The sequence below is a fragment of the Euleptes europaea genome, chromosome 4 (assembly GCF_029931775.1).
Source record: "Euleptes europaea isolate rEulEur1 chromosome 4, rEulEur1.hap1, whole genome shotgun sequence".
NCBI lineage: Eukaryota > Metazoa > Chordata > Lepidosauria > Squamata > Sphaerodactylidae > Euleptes > Euleptes europaea.
Genome location: NC_079315.1, coordinates 13440905 through 13465736, shown reverse-complemented (window position 1 = coordinate 13465736; position 24832 = coordinate 13440905). Strand labels below are relative to the sequence as shown.

The following is a 24832-nucleotide window of genomic DNA, read 5'->3' as shown; positions in this document are numbered from 1 at the left end:
CTCCATGCACCCCCAATGACCCATACTCCATGCCCAGAAGATGGCCAAGATGCCCCCCTCTCATGATCTGCCTAAGGTTATAAAATCAGCATTGCTGACAGATGGCCATCTAGCATCTGCTTTAAAACTTCCAGGGAAGGAGAGTTCACCACCTCCCGAGGAAGTCTGTTCCACTGAGGAACTGCTCTAACTGTTAAAAAGTTCTTCCTAATGTTTAGATGGAAACTCTTTTGATCTAATTTCAACCCGTTGGTTCTGGACCGACCTTCTGGGGCAACAGAAAACAACTCAGCACCATCCTCTATATGACAGCCCTTCAAGTACTTGAAGATGGTTATCATATCCCCTCTCAGTTGTCTCCTCTCCAGGCTAAACATACCCAGCTCCTGGTACCCATTTGCTTCTTCCCCAAAGCAAAGATCCAATCATGGATCCACCTCAATGGAGCATGATGTGTTTCAGAAGAACCTAGGAGGCACCCATTTGGAGACGGCCACCTCCATCTTGGGCAGATTGCTTCGCTTGTAGCCCCGCTCCATTTTATGACTGGCCCCAGCACCCCACAGTAGCCATTTGGTCTCTGCCCACCCTCCCCCATGGCAGCCAATATGTGGTAGCATCCATTCTCCTTCCTCAAAATCCCATAAATCTACACAGGCTCAACAAGATGGCAAACCCCGACTCTAAACTAACGTCCCATGATTTCGTGCCATATCCTTCCTGTCCCAATGTCAAAGATTCAGAGGAAAGTGCTCGAGATGACCCTAAAAATGCATTCATTCGTTTCTCCCTCACCTGATGCAAAGCCAAGTATGACGACCGCCATAAGCCCACAGAAGCGGATAAGATCTCCAAATATCATCTAGAGAGAATACAGACAGGAGATGTCGTGTCATCCAATTTTCCCTCTAGCAGATTATTACTCATCCTATAACCTCCGGACATGTCATGTCAGCAAAATGTCAGCTAGATAGGTTTTCAGGGATGCAACTACCCCCAAATTGCCAATTCCAAAACAGTCTTGTCATATTAAATGGAACTGTGGTTCAGTGGCAGAACGTCTGCTTGGTATGCAGAAGGTCCCAGGTCAAATCCCCAGCATCTCCAGCTTTAAGGATCAGGTAGTGGGTGCTGTGAAAGACCTCTGCCTGAGACCCTGAGCAGCCGCTGCCAGCCTGAGTAGACAAGACTGCCACTGATGGACCAGTGGATTGATTCAGAAGAAGGCAGCTTCATGTGTTCATGCTTGTGTCCAAGATCAAGGTTTAACTGAAATCTGAAAGGGTGTTTCCAGCCCCTTGAGCCAAAACATGCAATGTACAGCTTTCAATGAACTGTGATCAAGTTGGGTATTCACTGAAAGTCAAAAGGAGTTCTATAGGAGTTCAAAAGGAGCTATTCCGCCAGGCTTACGGTTGAGGCCAACGAAGGTTTATTCATTAATGTTGGCCTCCAGCAGGGTGTAGTGGTTAAGAGCGGTGGTTTGGAGCGGTGGACTCTAATCTGGAGAACCAGAATTGATCCCCCACTCCTCCACATGAGCAACGGATGCTAATCTGGTGAACCGGGTTGGTTTTCCCACTCCTACACATGAAGCCAGCTCAGTGACCTTGGGCTAGTCACAGCTCTCTTTGAGCTCTCTCAACCCCCCCCCCCACCTCACAGGGTGTCTGTTTTGGGGAAGGGAAGGTGATTGTAAGCCGGTTTGATTCTTCCTTAAGTGGTGGAGAAAGTTGACATATAAAAACCAACTCTTCTTCTCCTCCTCCTCCTCCTTTACCCAGCCTCCATTCCAGGCTGGGTGGAGTAGAGGAGGAGGAGGAGAAGGAGGAGGAGAAGAAGAGTTGGTTTTTATATGTCAACTTTCTCTACCACTTAAGGAAGAATCAAACCAGCACTGAATTCTGTTCAAACTATCACAGCCTCTACTATAGCCTGATACCGTAAATTAAGCACATTGAATTACCGATGCTATATTTTATTATCTACAAGGCCTTTTTAACAACTGATTTTATGTGTTTATGCCTTTTTATTGTATATGGTATTTTTATTATTCTGTGAGCTGCTCTGACCCTGGCATCTAAGTCCAATGAAATAAATAACTAAATAACTAAATAAATAAATAAGGTTATTTTGTCATTTTGGTCATTTTAAAAAAAAAGGGTCCTAGACACTTTACGTATTAGGCACCATCATGGTCTAGAGAGGATTAATTTATTTCTCGTTGTGTTAGAACTTACAACCACCAAGTGAAGCTGATTGCTAGTGGAACCGGGGAAGACAAAAGGAAGCACTTCTACAAAAAATGCAAAATTTATTTATGTGTTGTGTTGCTGAAAAATGCTACGACATGCCCTGTCTTCAGATGCCTTTAGAAATGCATTAGGCCAATTACGGAGGAGAGGTCCATCGAAGGCCATTAGCAATGACAGTCAAATGGAACCTCCATGTTCAGAGGCATTATACCTCTAGATTCTAAGTGCTGGGCACAAACCGCAGGGAGGGGCCATCCTCATTCCTTGAACCCTGCCTGTGGGCTTCTATCAGTAGCCAGAAAACACAGGAGTAAATGAACTAGGACATAGGATTAAATGAACACTTGGTCTGATTCAGCCAAGAATTTCTTATGATCTTTTCCTAGATAATTTATCCCACAAATGCAACACTTGGTATTCAAATTGCATACAATAAATGAGTTTTCTTCTGAGTCCCGCCTGGATTCTTAACTGTTTGTCCACAAATTTAGGTTTTCTGAGAGGGTGTTTAGATAAGACATTCTGTCTCGGTTTGCCATTTGCATTTACGGACCTGTCATTTTAACATACCCTGACTCGAATGGTCCAGGCTAGCCTGATCTCGTCAGATCTTATCAGATCTCAGAAACTAAGCAGGGTCAGCCCTTGGATGGAAGACCACCAAGGAATACCTATGCAGAGGAAGGCAATGGCAAACCACCTTTGTTTGTCTCTTGCCTTGAAAACCCTACTGAGTTGCCATAAGTCGGCTGCAACTTGACGACACTTTACACACACACAATTTTAACATAGTCACAAGGTGTTCCTTACCTTCTGTATCATGATGGTGAAGGGCCCCAGCATCTGAAACCCACGTGCAAAATACATGACATTGCACCAACCCAGCACCAGTGCAAAGGACAGGGGGACCACCTCTCCGTCCGTGCTCGTGAGGCGCATCACCATGGTCACCAGGATCATAAATGCGTACGTGATGCTGTAACGGAAAGGGCAGGCATTCAGCGCTGGCCGCAACCTCTTTTATTTACGGTTCTACGGCTGATGCTTGGGTGTCCGCAGCGGACTGTCTCTGTGGAATCAGAAGCCTTGCTGGGCAAAATCCCTATCTGGTCCCATCCACTTCCTAAAACACTTGGCGGGCGCAAGAAAAGATCGGAGAGCGCTACAGCACCCAATGAAGCAAATTGTAGCTCCCCAGGGCCGCTGTAGGTCAGGAAAATAATTTTTGAGCATGGAACTCTTCGACCGTATCTGTTGACAGGATCCTTGAGGAACTTGAGGACTTTGTAATGTGTGAATCGGCCCGCAAACATTTCTCCACACCCATCTCTCCCCTGGACATCACAGACTCTTCTGCATACCACACCTAATGCCATCACGCCTGCTATTCACATTTACATACTGTTAACATTTACATACTAATGCTTGTCTGAATTCACTCTCCTCTACTTAAAGACAGATGGATTCACATTCTAGCTGTATCTGAAGAAGTGAGCTGTGGCTCACGAAAGCTCATACCCTACCAGAAAATATTTTTGTTAGTCTTTAAGGCGCTACTGGACTGTTGCCCTTTTGTACTACTGCAGACAGACTAACACGGCTACCCACTGTGAAGGTTTTTGGTCTTCCCTTGAAATTCCTTGAACGATCTGCCTATGGAGGCCCCCCCAATTTGCTCCCCAACAGAGACTTGCAAAGAAAGAGCTCAAGAGGAGGAGGAAGAAGCTTTTGAGGATCTGGACATATAGAGACTTACATGATGATGTGGAAAGGTCCGCCCAGGATGGTTTGTCCAAAATACTTTGTGACTCCAACCCTTAGGACATCCGGAATCTACGAGGAAAACATCGTTCAGAATGCACAACATGAAAAGGTTTTTATGTCACTGTGGAGATGCCAATTCCCATTGCCTCCACCCAGCTCCCCTGCAAGCTCATCCCAAAAAGTGTCAGGATATAACGGTATTTGATGCTCATTAAAAGGTAAAGGTAGTTCCCTGTGCAAAGAACAGGTCATTACTGACCCATGAAGTGACATCACATCCCGACATTTACTAGGCAGACTACATTTATGGGGTGTTTAGCCATTGCCTTCCCGAGACATCTACACTTTACCCCCAGCAAGCTGGGTACTCCTTTTACTGACCTCGGAAGGATGGTGTGAGGGTCTGTATGCCTTTGCATGTGTGTTTCCCCCCCCCCCCCCCCGGTCTCGTACAAGCAGTCCAGACCTTTTGCCTTTTCTTGGTTCAGACGCTGGGTCTGACAGGCCCCAGGTTGGAATGTCTCTTCCCACGTCCACCTTCCTTGCTCTCTCTGACTCCCTCCTGCCAGCTGTGGCCTTGGTGGGTAGATAGCCTAACGAGTTCCCTGAGGTCTTTGATGTTCTTGTACCATGCACAATTATCTCGTAGATTCCCATAACATACATTTGACATCTGCTTTCCTGTAGGGGTTATAATTCTGTCTTTGTGAAACTGTAAAGCACTTGCAACTTTACCAGTGTAAGGCCTGTACTACCTGAAGCTTCCAATAAAGTTCCTTGTTTCTGCATGACCGTCTGAGCAAGTGATTTTATGGAGTTTGCACAGGAAGGTTGGGAACCCTCACAGATGGAAGGCTGAGTCGACCTTGAACCGGCTACCTGAAACCGACTTCCGTCGGGATCGAACTCAGGTTGTGAACAGAGCTTGTACTGCAGTACTGCAGCTTATCACTCTGCGCCACGGGGCTCAGAGAAATATTATTGCAGAATAGGGATGCGGAGAGAGAGATGGAGATTGATTCCACAGCCTGTGGCCAAATAAACAATGCCGCTTGGGATAACTGTCTTTGTGGGGGCCCCTGAATATGATAGAGATGGAGTCTGAGGAAAGTCTGCTAAGACAAGTTTTGAAATATGTATTTTAAGTACCTTAAGGGTTTGTGGAGGGCTACCTCAACATCCCACCTCAGCTCCAACACCCTCAACTGCCATATGGGAAGGAGGATATTGCTCTTCCTTACAGGGTTGTTGTAAGAGTAACTGAAAGTACTACACAAGAATTACGTATCATTAACAGAATGCAAACTATGATAAGGCAGGCACAGGTTTTAATAGAAAAATAAATACACCTGATAGTAACGAAGAAGAAGAGTTGGTTTTTATATCAGTTTTTCTCTACTTTTAAGGAATCTCAAAACGGCTTACAAACACCTTCCCTTCCCCTCCCCACAACAGACACCCTGTGAGGTAGGTGGGGCTGAGAGAGCTGTGATTAGCCCAAGGTCACCCATCTGGCTTCATGTGTAGGAGTGGGGAATCAAACCCGGTTCTCCAGATCAGACTCCACTGCTCCAAACGACCTCTCTTAACCACTACACTAAGCTGGCTGTCAGAGTCAACTGCTCATGTGGAAGAGGGGGGAATCATACCCGGTTCTCCAGATTCGAGTCCACCACTCTTAACCACTGCTGCTGGCTCTTAATATTTATTACATGCCCTCCATCCTATGATCCCTAGCTGATGATAGTTTCAGAGGATAGCCGAGTTGGTCTACAGTAGAACATCAAGATTCGTGATCAGTAGCGCCTTGTACCCACAAGCTTTCCAGAGTCAAAGCTCCTCTGAGGATAGCTTCTATTCTGCAGCTCCACTCAGCCCAGTTTGATGCCTTCCTCTGGCCCAAGAAGCCTTCCTCCGAAGGAAGAAGATCTGGGAGTCTTCCTGGGGAGCCTCTTTAAGCTCTGGGCCTCTTCTGTTGGAGGAAAGCTGATCGGACTACAGGAAGGCTTCCTACCTGGCTGAGCAATGGCAGGATACAAGTGACTGGCTATATCCCTTCACAGTGGGTTAAGAACATAAGGCAGGCCCTGTTGGAGCAGACCAAGGCCCATCAAGTCTAGCAGTCTGTTCACACAGTGGCCAACTGAGTGCCTCTAGGAAGCCCCAAAGCAAGACACCTGCAGCAGCATTGTCCTGCCTGGGTTCCAAAGCACCTAATATAATAGGCATAGTATCCTCTGATCCTGGAGAGAATAGGTATGCATCACGGCTAGTATCCATTTTGACTAGTAGCCATGGATAGCCCTCTCCTCTGTAAACATGTCCACTCCCCTCTTTAAGCCTTCCAAGTTGGCAGCCATCACCACAACCTGGGGCAGGGAGTTCCACAATTTAATTATGCGTTGTGTTAAGAAATACTTCCTTTTATCTGTTTTGAATCTCTCTCCCTCCAGTTTGTCTACCTGACGCATCTAAACCAATTTCTAAACCGGTTTCCGCTTCTAGCACGAGAGCTTCTACCCTGAATCGTTCTAGGAGAGGGATCTCTGATACAGGATTCACTACAAAACAACCATTTCCCTGTTTTTCTGGAGGAAGGCCTGGCAGGGAAGCGGACTACAGACTGTGCTAAATTTCTTGTAATGTAGGCTTTCCCTAGAGAAGCATGTTTGTGTAACCCTGTCTCAAAAGGAAGATGGAGCTCCCAGAGTGCTGTCAACTTAAATGAAAGAAGATTCGTTTTGTTCTGTTTTATTGGCCCGCCTTACCTCGAGCAGCAAGATAGCCAGGGCTCCTATCACGGTGATCAGCTCCCCCACCAGCCTGAGCTGATCATCATAAGTCAAATATGATTCCTAAAAACAGGAAAAATTATCACTCATTAGTAGGGGCGGGGGGAAGACCTGGGAAAGTCAGCAGAAGACTTCAAAGGGCGGAAACGCACGGTCGCTTTAGCCTCCTTTATTCCCTGTTTCAGCCAGGATTCAGCCAGGATCGAACGCATGCGTTTTTGCCGAACGTGCGTTTGATCCTGGCTGAATCGTGGCTGAAACAGGGAATAAAGGAGGCTAAGGGTGAAAACGCATGGTCGCTTTAGCCTCCTTTATTCCCTGCTTCAGCCAAGATTCAGCCAGGATTGAACGCATGCGTTTGTGCCGAACGTGCGTTTGATCCTGGCTGAATCGTGGCTGAAACAGGGAATAAAGGAGGCTAAGGGTGAAAACGCATGGTCGCTTTAGCCTCCTTTATTCCCTGCTTCAGCCAAGATTCAGCCAGGATTGAACGCATGCGTTTGTGCCGAACGTGCGTTTGATCCTGGCTGAATCGTGGCTGAAACAGGGAATAAAGGAGGCTAAGGGTGAAAACGCATGGTCGCTTTAGCCTCCTTTATTCCCTGTTTCAGCCAGGATTCAGCCAGGATTGAACGAATGCGTTTGTGCCGAACGTGCGTTTGATCCTGGCTGAATCGTGGCTGAAACAGGGAATAAAGGAGGCTAAGGGTGAAAACGCATGGTCGCTTTAGCCTCCTTTATTCCCTGCTTCAGCCAAGATTCAGCCAGGATTGAACGCATGCGTTTGTGCCGAACGTGCGTTTGATCCTGGCTGAATCGTGGCTGAAACAGGGAATAAAGGAGGCTAAGGGTGAAAACGCATGGTCGCTTTAGCCTCCTTTATTCCCTGTTTCAGCCAGGATTCAGCCAGGATCGAACGCATGCGTTTGTGCCGAACGTTCGTTCGATCCTGGCTGAATCGTGGCTGAAACAGGGAATAAAGGAGGCTAAGGGTGAAAACGCATGGTCGCTTTAGCCTCCTTTATTCCCTGTTTCAGCCAGGATTCAGCCAGGATCGAACGCATGCGTTTGTGCCGAACGTTCGTTCGATCCTGGCTGAATCGTGGCTGAAACAGGGAATAAAGGAGGCTAAGGGTGAAAACGCATGGTCGCTTTAGCCTCCTTTATTCCCTGTTTCAGCCAGGATTCAGCCAGGATCGAACGCATGCGTTTGTGCCGAACGTTCATTCGATCCTGGCTGAATCGTGGCTGAAACAGGGAATAAAGGAGGCTAAGGGTGAAAACGCACGGTCGCTTTAGCCTCCTTTATTCCCTGTTTCAGCCAGGATCGAACGCTGTTCGGCAAAAACGCATGCGCTCGATCCTGGCTGAATCCTGGCTGAAACGGAATAAAGGAGGTTAAAGTGACCATGCGTTTTCGCCCTAAGACATCTGAGAATCTTCCGCACACCCACCTGGGGTCCTAAGACAGGAGAAAGACGGGCATATAAATATTTTAAATACATTAATTAAAATATCTGAAGTTAGTTCACACAAGCAGCAGATAAAGTGAACAGCAGATAAGGCTATAGAGAAGGGGTGTTGAACTCATTTGTTAGGAGGGCTGGATATGACATGAATGTCACTTGGTCAGGCCGGGCCATGCCATAGAGTCCAATTGCCAAAGTGGCCCTTTTCTCCATGTGAACTGATCTCTATCGGATGAAGATCAGTTGTAATAGCAGATCTCCAGCTAGTACCTGGAGGCTGACAACCCTACCGGAGCTGGAAACCCTAGGAGCGAATTCCCTGTACATAGAAAACTAGGTGTTGAGGCAAAGAGTTCCAGGTGAGAATCTTTCTCCCAGACATGGTACAAGGAGTTTATTACGCAAATATGCATTCAGTCATGTGATCCCTGACTGAAGTTTGGAGAGGGCTCTACCACTTTATTCTCCGCTCATTTTTGTGGCACTCGTATGTTCACCCAAAGGCCTCTTGGTTGCAGATGAGGCCTCGAACTCAACACACCTCCAGCGCTTTCTGGACCAAGAGGGTGTTGTCCCGGTCATCCGTCTGGTTGTCCGGGCGGTCTTTCAGAGGCCGGTACGAGCAGCACATGGTGAAGCAGATCATGTAGAGGACATAAAACAACGCCAGGAAACAGAAGTAAGGGCGGCCGTAGGTGTTCCACTTCAGGCTCACGAGCTCCTTCACCGGGGTCATGTCTAAGATTTGACGGGCCTGCAACAGAGAGACAGACAGAGGTCGTTTATGCATGGGAGTTTTACCTGAGGTTTATTGCTGGCTGGACCCACACTTTCCTGTTGGGAATCTATGCAGTCTGCAAGCTCGAATCAAGTCCCCGCCCCTTGAAATGCTGCTTTGTAATTGGCTTCCTTGTAGTGCTTACTGTGAGAGAACCCCCCAACCCCAATTTCTACATAAAATAGCATTTTAAGATCAACAACATTTAAAAAATGGAACAATCTGAAAGGGGGGGGGAGAGAAATCCAAGCCTCCGATTTAAAAAGCCTTTCTTGTGCTCAGAAAGAGCTCCGCGGAAGCAGGAAGTATTTGAATCCCCGCCTCTGGACATGCTGCTTTGTAACTGGCTGTGAGAGAAACCAAGCTTGTGTGTCCCACACTTTGCCTTCTGTATGGGGATTTCACTGGGTTTTACTCAGGGAAGATGGAAGAGTCAGGTTAATAGAGGAATGGGAAGACTCAGACATTGTGAGGGCTGGGCACGAGGTCATCACTAATGGACTGAAAAATCATGCATAACTCCAAGGAACAACCAAGACAGACCAGGGGTGAACATGAGTGAAAGTGCCCTTGCATAAACAACCAGAGTTAACCAATTCAGAGTTGGCACTGAGGGATGACTTCTTTCTGCAAGACGGTCTTCTCGGCTTTTGCAAGGGAGGGTAGAACCAGGGTGGATTTTATTGGCATTATGATTTTAAATCATGATTTAAATCACTAGTCAGCAAGACTAGATTTACATCATGGTTTTCTACATAAAGACTTGTGGAGTAGCCTGCTCAAACGGTTTCACATTTATTTTTATGGCTTGCCCCTCCCTCCTCACACTTAGCCCCTTGTGCAGATCTATTCCACTCCAAACAATCTTCCATTCATTGAACTTCTTGAAACTTAGCACTTAAGAGGTAAGGGGTCGATTCTGTGCACATAGATTTGCAAAGGAGCAATGGGATTAAGCTCTTTTTCTCAACTATGTATGTTTATTTTATTTTTGCCGTGAAGAAGAGGCATGTCTCCGCAGACACAAATTCAGTTTTGAGAACTGCAAAATCAATCATCTGTGATAATATCTTCTAGGCAGAAAAAACTGCCCAAAATAATCTTACAGAAGCCTCTGGAAGAGCATGACATTGTGAATGGATTAATGGAATTCATTTACCAAAAATATAAACATTGCATCAATGTACAGCCTCATGCTACATAATTAAAAATGTATCCTTATTTCATGATGAATAACCTTTGGGTTGTAATGTATCTTCAATAGAAAACTATATTTAGATTTTTCCTCAATAAAGCATTTTATTTTTAAAAAACACGATTTAAATTTTAAAAATCCATTTTTTAAAAAAAGAAAATCATTGATTTTTATCCACCCTGGGTAGAACGAACACATATTAACTTAAAGAAATCCCCACAAAGCTGAAATTCTTAGTAGGGAATGCACTAGGGTGCCAAGTGCCAGGGGGTGGTGGGCAAACCTCCGCCAATCCACCTGGCTGCCCGCCAGCCAGCTGAGGGTAAAAGGCCCCTCGCGATGCAGCACTTCCGGGTGTAAATGCATCGCAAGAGGCGGTTTACCACTCAAACTAGAAGTTTGAGTGGTAAAGGCCCCTTGCGAAGCGGCGCTTCCGGGTGTAAACCGGAAGGGACGTGATCCCGTTGGCGCGGCCGCACACGCAATCTCACCTCCCCTCCACCCGAAAAACCTCCCGCCAGAGGAGGTTGCCCTGACCTGGATGGACCAGGATAGCCTGATCTCGTCAGATCTCAGAAGCTAAGCAGGGTCAGCCCTGGTTAGTATTTGGAGGGGAGACCACCAGGGAATACCAGGGCTGCTGTGCAGAGGAAGGCACTGGCAAACCACCTCTGTTAGTCTCTTGCCATGAAAACCCCAAAAAGGGGTCGCCATAAGTTGGCGGCGACTTGACGGCACTTTACACACACACACACACACACACACAGAGGAGGGAAGGAACATGGTAAGCCTAGAATGCACCCAGGTCTTTGGAAACATGTGCTTTCAAAAGTATGCATTCAAGGAGCCATAAATCTGCCATAAAAGGGTGCTTGCATGCCCAACCCAAAGGCAGTCCATGGGGCACAGAGTATGTAGAGTACACGCCGCCATTTCTCCCTCACTGCTCAAGTCGGAAACTACCTGCCAGAATTCCACCTCAGGGCCACCTCTGAGCTTTTCTAACCCCACCCGTGCCCTGAAACCTTTCGCCCAACCAGCCGAAATGATGCTTAAGTGAATAACAGTACTTGTTCCCCGCATATCCCCTTTGCTACTGCTGTTTTTGTGCGGAACTTCATGCCAGACAGTGCTTTAATGTGGCCCCGGCGGAGATGCGGAAGCGCATTTTCTTTCTGCCCAGTGATGGGCCTACTGCTCCAGTGCATGACTACGACCCTGTACCAAGTGGCCCAAAAAACCCTCTTCAAAATAAAAGCTGGATGATTTGTAGATTGCCTCCTCTTTAAAGCACACAGTCAGAAACGCCTAGAAGATCAGCAACCTCTCTTGACTTTTCCCCTTTTCTCAATGCTTCTAAAAGCTTGCATTTTGCTCCAAAGTCCCATAGAGGTGAGAGAAAGGTCTTTAATGCATGGTTGTTTCCCTCGTCATCACCCCTCCGATGATGTCTGGTTTTTGTTTGGATTATGCATGCTATTTCCGACCGTCAGAGGTCGCCTTGCTCTCCCCCTGCATTTCCCCACATTTTGCCTGCATTTTCAAATTCAAGATCAAACCGGTCCCTGAAAACGCGGGCAAAAGGCGGGGAAATGCAGGGGGGGAGAGCAAGGCGACCTCTGATGGTTGGAAATGCCATGCATAATCACGATGAAGACCTGAAGTCATCTTAGGGGTGACGGCGAGTGAAACAGCCAGGCATAAAAGACCAAAACAAAACCCAGCAAAAACCGTGGTTAAAGAATAATGCAAGAACTGTGCTTAAAGCCTCTTATAGTTTCTCCCAGCCATTGCTTCGGTTGAAATGCTTTTTGTTGAGATGAGTTAAGCCTGCATACAGAACAGCCCGTGCATGACTTCCCACTCTGACCTAGCCCCCATCCGGTACAAATGCATGCCCAGAACTGTGATTCATACTTAAACCCAGAGGGTATGCTCTGCTCAGGGCGGGACAGTTCCTACCGTTGGCCACTCTAAAATGTAAGTCTTTTACAGTGAAAGAGTGAGCATGTATCCGATTTTAATTCAGAAAAGATGTGTCTCCGCTTGTCAGAAGTTTGGGGATGCTGGAATTAGACCTTCGTTTCAAAGAAAATTATTGTTCTTTACTCTTTCACCTAAACTCTTTTTTACTGTCTACACTTCCCCGTGGCGCAGAGTGGTAAGCTGCAGTACTGCAGTCAAAAGCGCTGCTCCCAACCTGAGTTCAATCCCGACGGAAGTCGGTTTCAGGAAGCCAGCTCAAGGTTGACCCAGCTTTCCATCCTTCTGAGGTTGGTAAAATGAGTACCCAGCTTGCTGCTGGGGGTAAAGTGTAGACAACAGGGGAAGGCCATGGCAAACCACCCCATAAACAAAGTCTGCCTAGTAAACATAGGGATGTGATGTCATCCCATGGGTCAGTAATAACCTGGTGCTTGCACAGGGGACTACCTTTACGTTCACCTACACTTCTAAAAAGCATTTTAATCTGGTACTAGAAAACAAAATAGACTCTAAAGTAAAGGGTTTTTTAAAAAGAGGTACATTGGACAATGACTATAATTTGCTGTAAAATATGGCATTGTATTAAGGATTGACCTTCAGTATTAATTTTAATGGGGGTCTCACAATTTCCCAATATGAGGTCCTAACAGCCTTCCCCTTCAACTTAAACCTTGTGTATATAAGAAAAACTCTGTCCAGATTCTACTTATCTTCTACATGAACATCAAGTAATTACTGTGTTGTCAACTGAGAGTTCTCTATGGGGTTATTGGTCTTTTATCCATGGGAGTTTTACTTAGGGTTCGAGGCTCTCTTGACCCACACTTTTCTGTTCCGAATCCAAAAAATGCTATGCATGTTGTTGTTTGCCCTGGAGAAAGTCCTGGGGTTTCCTGAGTACTGTAGAATCACCAGTTAAAATCCAGAAGCCTCTGAGTCCCCACCCCTTTAAAATGCTGCTTTGTAATTGGCTGTAGTGCTTACTGTGAGAAAAATGTCACCCCCTCCCAGCTCCCCTGTCCCACGCTTACGGATGGAAATGGGGACGATTTGACCCAGGCTGATCTCAGGGGAGATTGAAGAACTGCGTTACAACAGGATTGGGAAGACCCGAACATTGCATGGGCTGGGCACGAGGTCTTTTCTAAGGGATGGAAAATTCATGCATAATAACCCCAACTAAAATCCAAGTCGGACAGGTGGAGAAAGTAAGTCAAAGTGCGCATGCATAAAAACCCTTTAGATCCTCCATTATCTTGGATGTGCCATGTTCTCTTTCCTCATGCACACTAATCAAGTGCGGTCTAACTGACCCCATTGTCTATTCAGTAAAATCCTCACCTTTAAAAACCACAGAGCAGAGTGTCAACTAACCACAGAATGATAAGACTACTTTATTGCACAAGAACGCATAGTGTATGATGAACAAATGAGTACAGAAGAAAATTTTAAACTTTTAAAATATATTTGAGGTGTCAGTAAGGACTCTAGAAGATTTGAGGGGGTTACTCTCCTCCACCCACCCACCCCAAAAGAAGGAAAAGATGGTGGTACAACCCTGTGGAGGTCACAGATGGAGTAACGCCTTGAGCGAACCTGACTCTAATCATGACCAGTGGGGGGGAAAGCAGGTATGAATTCAAAAGCAGAGCTGGATCCATTTCTGATCTGTTTATGATGGTTGAAAGAGGTCGAGAGAAATAGGCTACGATGACATCAGACGGCACATGTCAAAACCATAAAGGACGGCGGCAGTGGCTGCTGAAAAGCCATCTATTGTGGGGAGGGTGCAGTTTTCCAGGTACAGCATTTTCCCTGTCGTAAAGAAGTTATAGAATTGAAGGTGATGGCTGCCAAGGAATATAAGCAAAATTTAGTGGAGTCAACAAGGGTGTCGACAGGCAAACTGTTTGTCTTGCCAGGAGATTGAGAGATGTTTTGCCATTGATGACGTGGGGGTGAAAGAGTTCGGACTCTTTACAAGGGATGAGAAGATCACAACCTCGTCCTTTAACTATGAAGATTATATAGCTCCCTGCAGACAGGAATAAAAACCCAATTGCAATTTGCAAAGACCATTCTGAGTGAGACTTCGCAATAGGGGCGGTGGTGGGAACCACCCTATTTTTAGAACTTGGGTTCTAAAAAAAAACCTGCCCCAAATTTTATTATCCCCTGCAGCAATTTTACATAATTCAGCAGCCAAAACGTTAGAAGAACTGGACATTCCCACTGGGTTTGCAATCTGGGAACACTATTTCCAAGCTTGGAGCCAAATTTGAGATCTGCCTCTGGTCAGTCGATCTGTCTCATAGCTTCTGCTCCCTTTTATTCACAGAAGGACTCCTGGAAAAGAACGGTAGCCATAGCCAAGCAGTCACCCGGACTGTTCCAGTTTCTTCTCCTCCAGTATGAAATGTATGATGGGCTTTTTTTTGGCTGCAGGAGGAAGGCAGCTTTGGTTTCAGCGGTTGGTGTGGCTTTTGGAGGTCAAAGGGGTAGCCACGATTTCCAACGGTGATGATGGGGATATTGGCACCAAGATGCTGTTTTAGCCAGAATCTTGAAAATGCAAGGGAAACGCGGGGGGAGAGCGAGGCGACCTCTGACGGGTGGGAAAGGCATGCATAATCAAATGGAAGCCCCGAAGCAGTCGGCGGGGGTGACCATGGAGAAACGTCCCTGCATAAAAGGCCGAAGTGGCTCTTCCAGCAGAGGAAGACATTTCCTCTCATCTACTACCTGTGATCTTTAATTGTTGATGGCAGGGACTAAACCCAGGATCTTCTGAATATCAAGCCACAGACCCTGCCCTGCCGTAGGGAACTTCCTTCGTCATAAAGCCCTTTATAGGTTCATTTCAGTTACCAGGCCCATCCAATAAACGTTGGCCGTGCAAGCGAAATGGAATTTCCACGTGCTAAGGCGCTCTCTCTCTCTCTCTCTCTCTCTCTAGGTACTGCATTTGGCTTTCGGGAAGCATGCCAAGCAAACAGTGTGCTGCAAAGTAAATACAGTGCCCCTGCCCTTCCCAATTAGTACTGCAAGCCAGAGGGTGCACATGACCAGCTTGCTACAGGGCGAAGGCGAAGAAGGAGAAGAAGAAGAGTTGGTTTTTAGACCTTGATTTTCTCTGCCATTTTAAGGAGACTCAAACCGGCTTACAACTGCCTTCCCTTCCTCTCACCACAACAGGCACCTTGTGAGGTAGGTGGGGCTGAGAGAGCTGGGAGAGAGCTGTGACCAACCCAGGATCACCCAGCTGGCTTCATGCGTAGGAGTGGAGAACCAACCCAATTCTCCAGATTAGAGTCCGCCGCTCATGTGGAGGAGTGGGGAATCAAACCCGGTTCTCCAGATTTAGAGTCCACCACTGTTAATCACTACACCACACTGCCTCTACACCACGCTAGAACTTTCTCCCATAGCGACCAAACATGTCACGTGCAGCACCTGAAGTCTGGAAATGACTTGAGGAGTCTCAAAGCCCAGTCCCAAAGCGATCTGAAGCCTTTCGGAAGGATACTCTTCATTTGAAGAAAGTTTTGGACTTTGCTATGGTGACTTGCTCTGACCTAGTTGGCCCAGGCTAGCTTGATCTTGTCTGAGCTCAGAAGCTAAGCAGGATCAGCCCTGGTTAGCACTTGGATGGGAGACCACCAAGGAAGTCCAGAGTCGCTATGCAGAAGCGACAACCCGGACCAGAACCAATGGGTTGAAAATAAATCAAGAGTTTCCGTCTAGACATTAGGAAGAATTTTCTAATAGTTAGAGCGGTTCCTCAGTAGAACAGGCTTCCTTAGGAGGTGGTAAGCTCTCCTTCCCTGGAGGTTTTGAAGCAGAGGATAGATGGCCATCTGTCAACAATGCTGATTCTATGACCTTAGGCAGATGATGAGAGGGAGGGCATCTTGGCCATCTTCTGGGCATGGAGTAGGGGTCACTGGGGGCGTGTGTGGGAGGCAGTAGTGAAATTCCTGCATTGCACAGGAGGTTGGACTTGATGACCCTGGTGGTCCCTTCCAACGCAATGACTCTAAGCAGGCAATGGCAAGCCACCTTTGTTCGTCTCTTGCCTTGAAAACCCTACGTGGTCACCAGAAGTTGGAAAGTCCCGTCAAGTCAGCCAACACCACCACTATGTCTCAGGAAGTATGCTAAAAGGCCAAAATACACTTGGGCACACATGCCATTTTACTTTGTTTGGAACAAAAAATTTTGAGCGCGTACCAAGAACAGTGGTTTGGTGTCTCTAAAATTGCATTTATATTCTGAAAAAAAAAACACCTCTTACACAAACTGACCCAACCTTACAACGCTCGGAAGTCAAGTCAGGAATACCATAACTAAACTGCCTAATTTCTTGTTATTTTCACTGAGCAAAACAGAAACAACCTGCTTAGCTGACTCAACTGTACCACCATCTGCAGCATTAGTAATCTTCCACATGGCTCTCTGCAGATTTTTCAGTACAAGGCCACATTCTTTCACTCTGTTCCACAAAGCTGAAGTCCGCATGATGCACATTTCACTATGGAATCTCACCATATTTTTGCTTCTTCCTGCTGGCCAAGAAGCCCAGAGGCCTCGTAGGTCACGTACGCAGCTAAGAAGGACAGTCCGACTCCTCTTTCAATAATACCAGCAGTCATTTTTTTCCACACAGACCAAAAAGAAAAATCTGAGTTCCACAGTACCTCTCTTCTCTTGGTCGACACAACCAGCTCTAGAAAAGGCTGGTCTTCACCCCAGGAGTCAATTTCTGTGAGATCGTAGAGAATGGTGGTAACGGGGCCGAAGGACCACAAGACGTGCTTCCGCTTCTGCAGGAGATGCTGGAACATCTGAAGAGCAAAGAGAAGAGAGACCAGTCGTATCAAACTCTCCACAAGATTCGGGATTGGGTGTTCAAATGTGACCTTGCATCAGACAGGCAATCAATCTCCCAGTCCAAATTCTCACCATGGTTTAAGCAGTTTAAAAGGGATCATGTCAGAGCTTCCTACCTGGTCAGTATCCCCTTTCATAACCTCAGAATAGCTTTTACCTCCCTCTGGTTTCAAACCATGCCAACGGCTGGGATAGCTGGACGTTACTCCCAAACACCACGGGCCTCTCGCCTATGTATTTGTGGGGCCGCTCCAGAGGACCAAATTCATCACACCTTTAGCATGGTTGTTGTGTGAATAAAATGGAGGAGAGGAAACCAGTTAAGCTGCTTTGGGTTTCCCCACTGAGGAGAAGGGTGGGGCATATATGAGTTACATAAATAAAACGATGGGGTTAGTCTGATGACTGCTTAGATGGCTGAGTGCCAGGGAGCCCAACACAAACCACTTATATGAGAAAGAGCACGATTTAAGAGGATGTGTCTGAAATCTCCATTTCACCCCCCAACGGCCTCTCCCTCAGGAGATCAACTGTATGGTACGCTCACCACCGAGTTGCCCTCAACGCCGGCCAGCTTGAACGGAGTGAGGCCTTCATTGTTTGGGATCAAGTCCAAGGGCGCCAGGCTCCCAATTCGTTTGTCAAAGGAGAGTATCAGACTGTACATCTGACAGGCGAATGTCCGGTTGGGCTGAAGAATCAGAATGTGAAGGATCGTGTTACCTGCGGATAAACCCATCAGAGAAATCACGCATGGTGAAATGCAGAATGAAACTCTGTAGCCCGTTTAATAGTTCCTATCAAGTTTGTTTGCCCTTACCTGTATGTTCTGGGCTAGAACAATCTGGTCAGATCTTTGCTGCTAAGCAGGGTCGGCCTTACTTAGTACTTGGAGGGGAGTCCACTGAGGGATGTTTCCTCACGGTCACCTCCCCAACTGCTTTGGTGCTTCCTTTGGATTATGCATGCCTTTTCTGCCTCTCAGGGGTCGCCTCGCTCTCTCCGCGCATTTTGCCCGCATTTTCCAGATTCTGGCTAAAACAGCATCTGGAAAACCCGGGCAAAACACGCAGGGAGAGCGAGGCAGAAAAGGCACGCATAATCCAAAGGAAGTCCCGAAGCAGTCGGGGAGGTGACTGCGAGGAAATGTCCCTGCATAAAAGGCCTGAGAAAGTCTAGGGTCACCATGCCGAGGAGGTGAAGGCAAACCACCTCCGTTCCTCGTTGCCATGAGTCGGCTGCAACTTGATGGCGCTTTACATGCACAGACCGAGTTTGTTTAATCTACTGAAGTTTTATTTGCAGTACAATCCTAAACAGATTTATAGCCTTCTAAGAGCAACATGGACTTGGGAGGCTGTTAACGCTGTCTAGGCTCACCCTGTGAAACTGAATTTTCGAATAACTGACTGAAGTTTCTGTTGACGAAATCATCGGATGTCGATTTTTAGCAAGGGGGACACATTTTAAATAGTGATGCTGAGTACCTGAGCGTTACTTCCAAAAGCATGGGGACAGAATCAAGCGGGTGCAGACGAGAGCGACAAGGATGATCAGGGTCCTGGAGACCAAGCCCTATGAGGAAAGGCTGAGGGACTTGGGAATGTTCAGTCTGGAGAAGAGGAGGTTGAGGGGGGACTTCATTGCTCTCTTGAAGTATTTGAAGGGCTGTCACTTAGGGGAGGGCAGGGAGCTGTTCCTGTTGGCAGCAGAAAACAGGACTTGCAATAGTGGGTTTAAATTGTGGGCAGAAGGGTACCGGCTGGATATTGGGGGGAAAAATCTTTACAGTAAGAGTTGTTCGACAGTGGAATCAGCTACCTAGGGAGGTGGTGAGCTCACCCCCTCTGGCAGTCTTCAAGCAGCAGTTGGACAAACACTTGTCAGGGATGCTCTAGGCTGATCCTGCATTATGCAGGGGGTTGGACTGGATGGCCTGTTTGGCCCCTTCCAACTCTGTGATTCTATGATCATTGTGGAGGCTGATTTGTTTCTGGTGTGTTATTTTAACAGGGGATTAAAAAGAAAAATATGGAAGATGGCCTTTCCTTCTGACAATGAGGGGTAGCTTTCATTTATTAAATTGCAAGTTAGCTCCCACTTCCTGGAACTACTTAAAGACCCACTTATAAGGATAAGTCAGCAACATGCAAATGTATTTCAATGTAATTGTCCAACCCCTTCATCACACTAAACATTCCTTAATTGGGTGTCTAACAGATAGGGGATGGTGCAGGAAGAATTTTCTTCTCGCTTACAGAATTTTCTTCTTGCTTACAGCTAGGATGATAGACCAAAAAAAAGCGCCTTTAAATATCTATTCCACCTCAAAAATGCTACTGTTGTTCTATTGCCACCTCGCCTCCGCAAACAGTGGAAGGACTGCGGATAGAATAGCTGCTTCACATATTTAAAGAGAGGTCCTGAATGGTTTCGAAGGATTCGCCCTCCACCTGCCAGTCTCTTACCTAGAGAATCTTGAGCCCTGATATCGGCTCCGTTTTTAAGCAGCAGCCTAACAATCTCCTCATTTCCCACGCAGGCTGCGAAAGACAAAACATGCTCCCCTGAGGAGGAAGGCAAACAAGAAAGCAGGATTAAAACGGGGAAAAAATGGGGAAAAAATGATCTAAATCTCACCGTCAATAATGTCAGTTTGTATACAAGCCAAATAATCTATCCATGCCGCTTGACAGGGCTGTAACTGGGGGTGGGGTGGGAGGTGGGCAGCCGCCGCCCCTGTGGCATGCAGAGAGGGTGGCAGAACTACCCGGCACAGAGGCGCCCGCTGCTTCTGTAGGAGAGGCAGTTCTGCCACCCTCTCTGCATGCCACAGGGGCGGCAGCTGCCCTCCTGCCCCCCCACCCCCAGTTACAGCCCTGCCACTTGATTTGTGAATTTTGGGGTGTGACTTCTGAAGTTTAGCAATTTGAGCTAAGCCATCAAACATTTAGCCACATCTTCTGCTATTATTTTTTTTAAAGATAACCCACGGAACCAGCATTCTCCCCCGTTGCAAAGGAAAAGGGGAAATTCTCTCTGCGTCACAGGATCCTTGCATTTCAATCAAAATTCCAGCATATTAGTTGTTTTGAAGCACAACAGAACAGAAGTCTGGTGGCACCTTAAAGACTAACAGCGTTTAGTCCAGTACGATCTTTCGTGGGTCAGAACTCATTTCCTCAGACCCAATGGAAATAAAGAGGTTCCAATTCAAGCCATAGAGAATCACACCTGATCTTTGACAATAGGCCTCTCTTTGTTCAACTCCTCCCTTATTTCCCCCTCCCCTTCCATAATTTTCCCATGTCATAAAGAGGCAAATGATTTGCTTTATTTCCATTGTATCTGAGGAAGCGAACTGGGACTCACAAAAGCTCACAAGAAGAAGAAGATAATTCACAGTGGGTAGCCGTGTTAGTCTGTTTGCAGTAGTCAAAAAGGGCAAGAGTCCAGTAGCACCTTAAAGACTAACAAAAATATTTTCTGGTAGGGTATGAGCTTTCGTGAGCCACAGCTCACTTCTTCAGATACAGCTAGAATGTGAATCCATCGGTCTTTAAGTAGAGGAACAGTATGTAAATGTGAATAGCAGGCTTGATGGGATTAGGTGTGATATGCAGAAGAGTCTGTGATGTCCAGGGGAGAGATGGGTGTGGAGAAATCAGCCTTGGTAATGGGCCATGAATGCAAGGTCTTTATTCAGCCCAGGTAAATGCATTGACTTTAGTTTGAATATCAACTGTAATTCAGCAGTTTCTCTTTCCAATCTCCCTTTAAAATTCTTTTGTAATTCTTTCTCTTACAAAAGAATTTTAAAGGGAGATTGGAAAGAGAAACTGCTGAATTCTGCTTTATTTTGCTCCAATCACAAGCCCCTCAGACTGAAGCTCAAGCGTCAGCTTGCCTCCCCCAGAGGATGCCACAGGTCATATAACATGGCTCCCAGTGCTATATACAGCCTGCAATCCGCAGGCTGTGCTCCCCACACAGCTGTGGAAGAAAAAAAAGGAGGGGAATAAAACCCAACCTAAAAACAACCTAAAAACAAAAGCTGGGTACCCGAGGTTGGGTGAAAAGAAAATATGTATAAGTCTATGTATAAATACTGAAAGTATAATTTATTAGAAGGGCTATATAAAAGTTAAAATTATTTAAAAGCATTAAAATAGCCCAATGGCATTTCCTGAGGTTGATAACTATAACCACATACCAAACGCGTTTCGGCCTATGGGGCCTTCATCAGTGGAGAATTAAAACCCTTTGTAAACCTGCACACATTTACAGAAATACATTAATGAATACAAATGCAAACAGTTCAAACCCAACCAGGCATGTGTAATTGTTGTGAATTCTATTCTCAATTATTCAAATATCTGGTATAACAGGTTCATGTTGTAATACTGGTTAGTATAAGTCTCTCAAATACTATGTGTGCAAGTATCAGCCTAGTAAAGCAGCTTTACAAAGGGTTTTAATTAACCATTGATGAAGGCCCCATAGGCTGAAACGAGTTTGGTATGTGGCTACAGTTATCAACCTCAGGAAATGCCATTGTGCTATTTTAATGCTTTTAAATAATTTTAAATTTTACATAGTGCTTCTAATAAATTATACTTTCAGTATTTATACATAGACTTATATATATTTTCTTTTCACCGAACCTTGGGTACCCAGCTCCCCACACAGCTGCCAGGCATCAAGAGAAACCAAGCAATGTACACAACACTGCCCCAGATGGGAATTCACTGGTAGGGCTGCATCAGGAAGGGGGATCCGGAAGCGCTCGCTGGAGGCTTCCGTCTGTGAACTGGCACCAGTAACAGAGGCAGGGAGCGAATGCTTCAGGACGACGCTGCTACCCGCTCAGCAACTGTGTGCTGGTGAACATTATATTGTGAGCAGGAGACAATTAAACCAACTATGATTGACTGGGCTCAAAATATCGGACATGATATTGCTTTAAATAAATGGGAAAGACTTTGGTCAAAAGATTTGAAAGGAATAAATGCGCAATCAATTCGAGAAAACATTTATAAAATGATGTATAGATGGCATTTAACACCTAAGAAGATGGCAAAGATATACAAAGTGACATCCCCTAAATGTTGGAAATGTAATAAGGAAATTGGTTCCTTTTACCATATGTGGTGGACTTGTGATAAAGCTAAAGATTTCTGGGATATGATATACAATGAACTGAGACTAATAGTACAAAAAAATATACCCAAAACACCAGAAATGATGCTATTAAGTATGATACCTGACGACTTGCTAATACAAAGAACTTTTTTGATCTATGCTACAACAGCTGCGAGACTGCTTTATGCAGCAAAATGGAAGGGGGCAGAAATTCCCGAGAAAAAAGACTGGATTGGGAAAATGTTTGAATTGGTGGAAATGGCAAAACTTACAGCCATTTTAAATGAAAAAGACAATGTTCGATTTTTAGGGGAATGGGAGGATTGGATGAAATATTGTGAATATGAATTAAAACTGGGGAAAATGGAAGAATACTTATTAATCTGATCTAGAGGACACAATTAATATTAAGAGTTATAATCATTTATATTAATAGAAGATGTTTTATGAAAGTTAAATGAATTTATGATAGTTAAGATCAGACCAATTACGATGGGATGAATATTTTATTAAGAGGCGGAGAGAGGTGATGGGGAAGTCATAAATTTTCCTCTAATTTGTTTTTTTTTTTGTTATGAATTCAAGAAACTATAACAACATAGAGTTAGAATTTTGAATTTCATATTGCTTTTATTGTTGTTTACTATCATGGAAAATTTGTATTATAAAAACCAATAAAATTATTATAAAAAAAAAAGCAACTGTGTGCTGGTGCAGTGTTGAACTGTTGTGTCTCTGCTGTGGCCAGGCAATGCCCCCCGACTAACGGCAGTCCGATCTCCTTTCCCCACATGCCAATTCTCAACCACCGAACCCCTGTCAAAGCCGTTGCTCAATTTCCATGTGTGTGTGAACCAGTCCTAGGATTCGGCAAAAGGTGAATTACAGTCCTGTCAAATCAAAATGTTGGCACCAACCATAAGAGATGGCATCGTTTATTACTAAGTGACAAAACTTAAACGTGAAGGATAGAGGCGCTGAAGCGGTGGGACTGCTTGTTCCGTAGGCACCGAATGGCCACGGCAATTTGTTTTTTAAACAGAAACACGCCTGATCTGGTGAAGATGTTGGGACCACCAACAGAAGGGCTTTCATGGCATACTTTTGGAGTGTGGCTTGCAGGGTCAGAGCTGTAACAAGGGCAAGGCCTCGGGCGCACAAAGCTGAGAGGCCCAGAAAAAGTATATCATGACTGAAGTAAATGTTGCATTATTCTTACTCTTCACAGAATCGTAGAGTTGGAAGGGACCACCAGGGTCATCTAGTCCAACCCCCTGCACAATGCAGGAAATTCACAACTAACTCCCCCACACACACCCAGCGACCCCCTACTCCATGTCCAGAAGATGGCCAAGATGCCCTCCCTCTCGTGAACTGCTTAAGGTCATAGAATCAGCATTGCCAATAGATGGCCATCTAGCCTTTGCTTAAAAACCTCCATGGAAGGGGAGCTTACCACCTCCCGAGGAACTGCTCTGTTAGAAAATTCTTCCTAAAATTCTTGTTCTTCTATACTTTCATAAAAGTATAGGGGGCACAATTTTATGTTCTTGCCTTGGGCGCAAACTTAGGCCTTTTACGCACGGGTCGTTTCCACTGGATATGCTGCTCTCTCAAAGCATGGTATCTGCAGTCGAATTCTCAAAGTGCTATGCACAGGGACATTTTTCCCCCTGAAGAAATTCCCGGAGTACTTGGGATTAAATTTCTGCATCGCCAGCAAAAAAAGCGGAGCGTCTGAACTAGTGGGGGAGCGGTCACCGACATCATCGTTGTTACGCGGCTTGCCACCCCTCCTTTCCTTTGGTTTGCGCGTGTGCTCTAGCTGCTTGCCTCGCCGTCGCAACCGATCCTTTACGAGTCTACTTTGCAACTTGCTCCCTTTTCCAAAAAATTTGTTAGGTGGCTGCATAAAGCAAGGATACGAGCCTAGAGTATAATAAAGCAGCTGTTCTGCACACTCCCCTCTCGGCTGCAAAAGGATCCCCCCCAGTTAAATAATAAACAGCCCCCCATCTATCTCCATAGATCAGATTCCAGTTCCCAAGCCCTGCCCAGAACATCTCCTACATGCGCAAGATAAACGCTGACCCGGTTTGCCTGCTTCAAAGGAGCCCTGCCTTTATTTATGTATTTATTTTTCGAGTGTGTAGCCTGCCCTCTCCAGTCGAAGCCAGCTCAGGGAGGGTAACGCCATTTAAAAGCCACACCATATCGTATTGGCAGCAATAAAAAAAAAATCACAATAAAATTACAGCTTAAAAACAAACCACAAGTTGGCACCCAGTTCGCATTATACTGAGAGGGCCACACAGGCGACCACCCCTTAAAATCCATAATTTAGCATAGGGGAAGGGGGGAGAAGAGGGAGGCTGGTAAAGATGACACCCGCGGCTGACCTCAACTATAGACCTGGTGGGAAAGCTCTGTCTTGCAGGCCCTGCGGAACTCCTTAAGGTCCCGCAGGACCCTGATGTTAACAGGCAGAGCGTTCCACCAGGCCGGAGCCAAGGCCGAAAAAGCCCTGGCTCTTGCCGAGGACAACCGCACGCTCTTTGGGC

At 46.0% G+C, this 24832-nt stretch overlaps 1 protein-coding gene across 1 annotated transcript in view; it reads right to left on the bottom strand.

Annotated features, from left to right (window-relative positions):
- Nucleotides 1-24832, bottom strand: part of LOC130476543 (transient receptor potential cation channel subfamily V member 6-like) — a 42047-nt gene that overhangs the window by 5749 nt on the left and 11466 nt on the right. Inside the window, exons 5-12 of the mRNA XM_056848489.1 lie at nt 19598-19696; nt 17677-17852; nt 16937-17083; nt 8822-9034; nt 6788-6874; nt 4012-4088; nt 3066-3231; nt 796-862 (exon numbers count right to left, since the gene is read on the bottom strand). Of these exons, the coding sequence (XP_056704467.1) occupies nt 796-862; nt 3066-3231; nt 4012-4088; nt 6788-6874; nt 8822-9034; nt 16937-17083; nt 17677-17852; nt 19598-19696 (1032 nt within the window). The remainder of the gene's footprint in view (nt 1-795; nt 863-3065; nt 3232-4011; nt 4089-6787; nt 6875-8821; nt 9035-16936; nt 17084-17676; nt 17853-19597; nt 19697-24832) is intronic.